Source organism: Neoarius graeffei, chromosome 10 (genome assembly GCF_027579695.1).
Source record: "Neoarius graeffei isolate fNeoGra1 chromosome 10, fNeoGra1.pri, whole genome shotgun sequence".
In the NCBI taxonomy this organism is placed as follows: Eukaryota; Metazoa; Chordata; class Actinopteri; order Siluriformes; family Ariidae; genus Neoarius; species Neoarius graeffei.
The window spans coordinates 63270955-63278975 of NC_083578.1; the positions used below are offsets into that span (position 1 = coordinate 63270955).

Consider the following 8021-nt stretch of genomic DNA (forward strand, 5'->3'; position numbering starts at 1 on the left):
ATTAGTTGATTAAGCTCCACCTGTGTGCAATCAAAGTGTCACATGATCTGTCACATGATGTCTGTATAAATCAACCTGTTCTGGAGGACTCTGACTCTGCAACACTACTAAGCAAGCAATATGAAAACCAAGGAGCCTCCAAACAGGTCAGAGACAAAGTTGTGGAGACGTATAGATCAGGCTTGGGTTATAAAATAATATCCCAAACTCTGAATATCCCAGGGAGCACCATTAAATCCATTATAGCAAAATGGAAAGAATATGGCACCACTACAAACCTGACAAGAGAATGCCACCCACCAAAACTCACAGACCAGGCGAGGAGGGCATTAATCAGAGATGCAACAAAGACACCAAAGAGAACACTGAAGGAGCTGCAAAAATTCACAGTGGAGATGGCAGTATCTATCCACAGGACCACTTTAAACCGTACACGCCACAGTGCAGGGCTTTATGGAAGAGTGGCCAGAAAAAAGTAATTGCTGAAGAAAACACATTCGGGGTTTGCCCAACAGCATGTGGCAGACTCCCCAAACACATGGAAGAAGATTCTTTGGTCAAATGAAACTAAAATTGATCTTTTTGGCTATCATGGGAAATGCCATGTGTGGCGCAAACCCAACACCCTGAGATCACCATTCCTACAGTGAAGCATGGTGGTGGCAGCACCATGCTTTGGGGATGTTTTTTCCTCTGCAGGGGCAGGAAAGCTGGTCAAGACTGAAGGAAAGATGGATGGCACTAAATACAGGGCAATTCTGGAGGAAAACCTGTTTCAGTCGAGGTTTGAGGCTGGGACGAAGGTTCACGTTCCAGCAGACAATGACCCTAAACATACTGCTAAAGTTACACTGGAGTGGTTTAAAGGGAAACATTTAAATGTCTTGGAATGGCCTAGTCAAAGCCCAGACCTCAATCCAATTGAGAATCTGTGGCATAACTTGAAGATTGCTGTACACCAACGGAACTCATCTAACTTAAAGGAGTTGGAGCAGTTTAACCTTGAGGAATGGGCAAAAATCACAGTGGCTAGATGTGCTAAGCTAATAGAGACATACCCCAAGAGACTTGCAACTGTAATTGCAGCAAAAGGTGGCTCTACAAAGTATTGACTTGGGGGGGGGTGAATATCTATGCACACTCCAGATTTCTGCTTTTTCATCTTAATTATTGTTTGTGTCACAATAAAACAACAATTTGCACCTTTAAAGTTGTAGGCATGTTGTGTAAATCAAATGGTGCTAACCCCCCCAAAATCCATTTTAATTCCAGCTTGTAATGCAACAAAACAGGACAAACACCAAGGGGGATGAATACTTTTGCAAGACACTGTATAACAACATAAAGTGCAAGAGGGTGCAAACTTTGCAGACAGTAAACTACACACAACAAAAAGTGCAAATAAAAAGGACAGTGCAAAAAGACAACTTGCACAAACAGACAGTACAGTGCCAACCAGTACGTATTACTGATAAGGTGCAGAAAGTTTGAGTGAGCGTTTTGAGGTAGTGTATGTAAAAAGAACTAGATAGATGTAAACATTGCGTATGTGAGAAGCATTGTAAACATTGTAAAAAAAAAAAGTAATAGTGCATTGGCCTTCACTGTGCAAAGACTGCAGCGAGAGTGGTGTGATCAACAGTCCGTGTGTATCAGTCCAGTCCCTCAGAGTTGAGGAGTCTGATGGCATGTGGAAAGGAACTGTTAATGTCAAGGAAATTTAAAAAAAAATCATCAAGACACATCTCATGATAGACTACACAAAGGAGGGCTCATTTTCCTTGGTATTGATGTAATAATGCATTATGAACACTATTTATACTAATGGTACTCTTAGTCCATGACCTCGTGAACCAGTATCAGGATATATTTAACAGCTATTCCATGAAATCGAGTTGTACATGAGCTGATAGCCGACGAAGTGCATAGCGCCGAGTTAGCTATAAGCCATGTATGATGAGATTGAGGAGAATAACTGTTTTATTGTATCCATATTCACTGGATTTTGAGAAACAGAGCATTTTTATTTTTTTTGCAAATTCGATAAATAAAAACTTTTATACAAAACGTCCAACAAAATCATTTCCTCATAGAATGTAAACAAACTGGCGAAATGACAGTAGCAATTTGTGAAAAATGTTATAATGATAATTCTTGAAAAATAAAAATACGTTCTTACCATCAAGCACTTTTATTCCATGTTTTGTTGCTTTTTTTGTATTTTTTTGGGGTCGTCTTCTTCTTTAGGGTTTTTTGGCAGTTGGCAAACCAACTGCCAATGTCTATTGTTAAAAGCGCTCTACAAATAAACTTGGCTTGACTTAAAGGTGCATTACTGCCACTGACTGGGCTGGAGTATGGAACAGGAGATATTGGGGTGGAAAAAAATATATTCTTTGAGCTATTTCTGTTTCTTTTAAAAACTTGATGATAATTTTTGGGGGTTTGTTTTGGAGTAGTTTTTATTTCATCCTTGGTTCAGTAACACGTGCCGCCATTTTGGTTTTATCTACTTACGGTATATGAGCTGATAGCCTAGTAGTAGAGAAGCCAATCAGAGTGAACGATTGCTCATATCCAGTGAATGTGGATAGAATAATTATTGATAGATACTTCAGAGCACTTCTCTACATCAGGACATCTGCCAAATGTCATAAATGTAATTATTATAATGTAAATAATTACAATGCAAATATAGCTATATAATATATATTTTAAAAAATAATGTGTATAGTACCTTGTAAATGCATTGTAACATTATATGAATGGATTTGTAGATCATTATAGATATGACTTTCATCAAAAGTGTTGCTATACTGATTAATAATCTCTAATAATAAAAGGGATATTTTCTCACACTGAGGTAATGTTAGGCATTTTTTTATGACCGGTCATCTTGCCTTATGTCACAGATATTATTGCCTTACGGGAGAATGAAGTGGCATCACCTTGTGCCCAGGCTGGAAATGGACGCCGCTGCACCATCAATGGCACAGAATGCAGGTCTGGATGGCCAGGACCCAACTGGGGCATCACCCATTTTGATAATTTTGGCTTTGCCATGCTCACAGTGTTCCAGTGTATCACAATGGAGAGCTGGACTAATGTGCTTTACTGGGTAAGTGTAGACACTTCATCAGTATTTCTTTTTAAACAAACAAATAAATAAACACTACATCTTCTGAATAATCATACTTTTGTACTCATGTAATGATTTAAAAGTAAAACACAGCTTTTGTTGGCCTTCAGGTTAATGATGCTATTGGCAACGAATGGCCATGGGTCTATTTTGTGTCTCTGATTCTGCTCGGCTCTTTTTTTGTCCTCAACCTGGTTCTTGGCGTCCTCAGTGGGTAACTGAAAATCTTCTTTAGAAGTTCTTGCACAGTATGAGTAGCCCTACCTCTCTTACAGCTGCACACAACATGCTTCCTCTCCTGACAGGTCATATTTCTCTAGTCAGAGATTTTCTTTTTTTGAAGTCCACAATCCATGAGTCTGACTTTATGTACTATGAATAATAAGTTCATAATTTAACTCCTTACACACTGTACTATCACTTAGTGTCAGATACTATATTGTTTGTTTCATTCATGTGCTCTCATTCTATTTGTAGAGAGTTTACTAAGGAGAGAGAGAAATGTAGGTCCAGAGGGGAGTACCAGAAGTTACGAGAGCAAGAGCAAATGGATGAAGATCTGAAAGGTTATATGGAATGGATTACACATGCTGAAATTCTGGATGCTGATCAGGAAGAATTAGGTACTCAGAATATATATTTATTTAAAACTATAGGTGTTGATTTTCCTCAGATCTGGACTTCCATGGCATTACATTCATTTATATTTGTGTGTGTGCTCCCAGGCCTTCTTCCTCTAAAGGACAGTGGTTCAGAGACAGCCAGCCTTTATCAAATAGAGGGTTTAAACCGTGTAGTGTATTATTTGTAAGTGTACTAAAAGAAGTTATTATTATTATTATTATTATTATTATTATTATTACATTACTTTCACAATCTGATTCCTAGTCGCCTTGCTTGTCGCTATAATCGTGTCTTACGGAGGAAGTGTACCATCTGGGTGAAGTCCAAGGTGTTCTACTGGTTGGTGATCCTGGTCGTGTTACTCAATACTCTCGCTATCGCCTCAGAACATCACCCCCAGTCTGAATGGATGACCCAGTTTCAAGGTCAGTCTTGGGAAGCCGAATGTTTTGTGGAAAGCCAAATGATTGACAGAATCTAGGATTTTCAAACGCATGAGGTTTCCTTTCCATGTTTTTGATCCCACAGATACTGTCAACAAAGTCCTGCTCACTTGTTTTGCAATCGAGATGGTCATGAAGATGTACGCGTTTGGCCTGCGAATGTACTTCATGTCGATCTTTAACCGTTTTGACTGTTTCGTTGTTACTGTGGGCATACTGGAGATCATCCTGGTTTCAGCAGACGTAATGACATCACTGGGCATCTCTGTGATGAGGTGTATTCGACTCCTACGTCTGATGAAGATTACAAAGTGAGTCTGGCTGAGGACACTAGTACAACTGTATAAATAACACTAAAAAAAAATCCAGACTTGCTGGTAAACATTGACACAATAAGAAAATCTTCTGAGACAAAGTTGTTTAAAAAAAAAAAACAACCCCAGCAATTCACCTGAATCTAACATTTTGTTGGGCAATGCGTATCTAAGGTTACTACTTTTTCTTTTTTTTTTTTTGTCTCTTAGGTACTGGACGTCACTAAGCAGCCTTGTGGCCTCTCTGATAAACTCAATTCGTTCCATCGCCTCCCTACTCCTCCTGCTCTTCCTCTTCATTGTTATCTTCTCTCTCCTGGGCATGCAAGTGTTTGGAGGCAAATTCAACTTTGCTGACAGACCCTTGCAGCGCAGCAACTTTGACAACTTCCCACAGGCTCTCATTAGTGTGTTCCAGGTGCACACATTATTACTGAACATATTTTTAATACATAATAATAATAATAATAATAATAATAATAATAATAATAATAATAAATATCAATAAAATTAATTTGTAGAGCATTGGTGTGGTAGCTCAAAATGCTGTACAATCAATAAAAAATTAAATTATAAAAAGTAATGTAATACTATGCACAGTAATATATGTATAAAAATAAGGGTAACCATATAAAAAGTGGCGGCACAGTGGTGTAGTGGTTAGCACTGTCGCCTCACAGGAAGAAAGTTCTGGGTTTGAGCCCAGTGGCCGACGGGGGCCTTTCTGTGTGGAGTTTGCATGTTCTCCCCGTGTCTGCATGGGTTTCCTCTGGGTGCTCCGGTTTCCCCCACAGTCCTAAGACTAATTGGTCCTAAAAGTCTAAACTAAAAGTCCTATAGGCTAATTGGTGGCTTTAAATTGACCGTAGGTGTGAATGTGAGTGTGAATGGTTGTTTGTCTCTATGTGTCAGCTCTGCGATGATCTGGTGATTTGTCCAGGGTGTACCCCGCCTCTCGCCCATAGTCAGCTGGGATAGGCTCCAGCTTGCCTGCGACCCTGTACAGGATAAGTGGTTATGGATAATGGATGGATGGAAACCAAATGAACCAAATAAAATACCAAAAACAAAGAAAGTACTTTTAATTAAATGTTAAAGTAAAAAAAAAGAAAAAAAAGCTTTTTTAAAGAGTATATGGATCTTCACTGCTTGAGTCAAACTAGAGTTGTGCACCATTGTTTTGAAACATAATAACAAAAGGAAGCCTCTCCACTCTGTCTGAATTTTAGAGTTTTTCTGTTTTCCAGTAATAGATCCCATCCAAACTGATGGTTTTTTTCCAGGTCCTGACTGGGGAGGAATGGGATTCCATCATGTACAATGGGATTATGGCGCATGGTGGACCAACGTTCCCAGGAATTCTTGTCTGCATTTATTTCATCATCCTGTATGTCTGTGGGAACTGTATCCAAATTTTTATGTTAGATCTATCGTGTACATGTCAAACAACACTAGAGATGGCAGTATTGGGAAAAATTTGAAAGCATGTTTTCCTGAGCTGTGGTTAGTCATCCTCTTGAATGTGTTCTTGGCCATTGCTGTTGATAACCTGGGTGAAGCTGAAAGCCTTTCATCAGCACAAAAAGAAAGAGAGGAGGAAAAAGCTAGAAAGAAGCTCATGAGGTATGCATACTCAATTAATTACCAATGAAATGTAAGCCACTGTACTGCTTCTTTGTCTTACAAAGTTGGCATTTCATGTAAGTTCTGTAGAATCTTCTGGTTTCTTTCATCAGAGAGTACCTTTCACAGAAGGGCGATGAAGAAAAAACTCTGGTGGTCAAGAGCAAACATAAGGCTGAAGGCATGCCTACGACAGCAAAGGTACTAACACCCGAAGAGACAATGCTTTGTTCTCAAGGTTTCCTTACAGTGAAATACTATATTGATTTTTTTTTTCTCTCAACCTGTTGATCAGGTCAAGGAATCAAGTAATGTCAAGCCGAGGGTAGAAATAGGAATAGTGTGTGTGATTGAATGTTATTCCATGCTTTGCCCATAATACAGACAGGTGACAAGTTAAAAGGAAAAAATAAAAAGCAGCATAAATGGTTTTAATAAAATATTTGGCCAAGATATTCCTTCCCAAAAATATTCCTTTAAATGGTGTATTCATGTTGGTGGTGGATGGTGATGTCCAACATGTTGGTCCTCCATCCCTGGTCCTATATCACTGTTGGGATCTGGCCACTGTGAAGGCCTTCACATACAGTACCAGTCAAAAGTTTGGGCACCTTCTAATTCAATGTTTTTTCTTCATTTTCATTAATTAAAAGACACTTCATGTATTAAAGTAATGATGAATGTTGTTTCTCTTTACTTAGTTGAGCGGCTCTTGACATAACATGGATTACTACAGTTGTGGAATAGGGCTATTTACTGTATTATTATTTACTGTTTACTGTTTGATCTCAAATGCATTAAGAAGGTAAGAAATTGCACTAATTAACTTTTGACGAGGCACAGGTGTTAGTGGAAAAGCATTCCAGGTGACTACCTCATGAAGCTGGTTAAGATAATGCCAATAGTGTGCAAAAGCATCATCAGGCATCATCAAAGTGGCTACTTTGAAGAATCTAAAATATGAAACATATTTTGTTTTTTTTAACACTTTTTTGTTTACCACATAGTTCCATATATGTTCCATATGTTATTTCATAGTTTTGATGTCTTCAGTATTGTTCTATAATGTAGAAAATAGTCAAAATACAGAAAAACTTGTGAATGAGTAGGTGTGTCCAAACTATTGCCTGGTACTGTATTTACAAATCGAACCATTCAGCAACCCTGTGCCCTTTGGATGAAGTCATCCTGGAAGAGACCACTCGTATCAGGATAGGAATCAGTGTTGTTTCCCTCTAAGGGAACAAGTAGACCTAAAACATATTAGTAAATCCCACTATCTGGTGTCCTCCAGAAGAGGATGGGTTCAAACCTCTCAGGGAGGTTTTTCTTTGCAACTGTTTCACTGCTTTGTGATAGTGTCATTTGTTAAAAGTTTGGTACAAATAAAATTGAATTAAATTGAACTGAAAATGAACACAGCACAACAGTCATTCTTTCATTAGTTAATTAGTTAATTAATTAATTTGTTACCCATTAATGTCATCTTCCTGTCTGTTGGCCATGTATGTTTCTTGCAGCTTAAAGTGGATGAGTTTGAATCAAACGTAAAGGAAGTGAAGGACCCATTTCCTCCTGCTGATTTTCCAGGTAATCAACACAAACACTAAAACCCTTCCTGGATTTAGCTGAGGCTCTAAATTAGCCATCAGTATATTTGCAAAGATAGCAGCACTATTAAAGTCATGCTAAATACTGACCACATGCACATATGGTCATTTATGGGACGGTGTTAAAAATAATGATGTATCCATTAACAGCGTGGGTACTTTCTAAAGCTCAGCAGTTTTCTATTTCTAATGGGCATTTTTCACTTTGCTTTGATATCAGTTTGGTAACATTCCTGTCAATGATTATAGGCTTAGTCTTACTGATCTG

General features: G+C 38.3%; 1 protein-coding gene across 2 annotated transcripts in view; it reads left to right on the plus strand.

Annotated features, from left to right (window-relative positions):
• The window catches only part of cacna1sb (calcium channel, voltage-dependent, L type, alpha 1S subunit, b), a 64803-nt gene that overhangs the window by 13697 nt on the left and 43085 nt on the right, over positions 1 to 8021 (plus strand). The window contains exons 6-16 of one of the 2 annotated variants that reach the window (XM_060932065.1): positions 2913 to 3118; positions 3250 to 3353; positions 3617 to 3762; positions 3865 to 3946; positions 4028 to 4188; positions 4292 to 4517; positions 4731 to 4938; positions 5804 to 5924; positions 6029 to 6143; positions 6257 to 6344; positions 7664 to 7733. In XM_060932065.1, coding sequence (XP_060788048.1) covers positions 2913 to 3118; positions 3250 to 3353; positions 3617 to 3762; positions 3865 to 3946; positions 4028 to 4188; positions 4292 to 4517; positions 4731 to 4938; positions 5804 to 5924; positions 6029 to 6143; positions 6257 to 6344; positions 7664 to 7733 — 1527 coding nt within the window. Of the gene's footprint in view, positions 1 to 2912; positions 3119 to 3249; positions 3354 to 3616; positions 3947 to 4027; positions 4189 to 4291; positions 4518 to 4730; positions 4939 to 5803; positions 5925 to 6028; positions 6144 to 6256; positions 6345 to 7663; positions 7734 to 8021 lie in introns of both variants that reach the window. The other variant, XM_060932064.1, reaches the window with a different exon arrangement.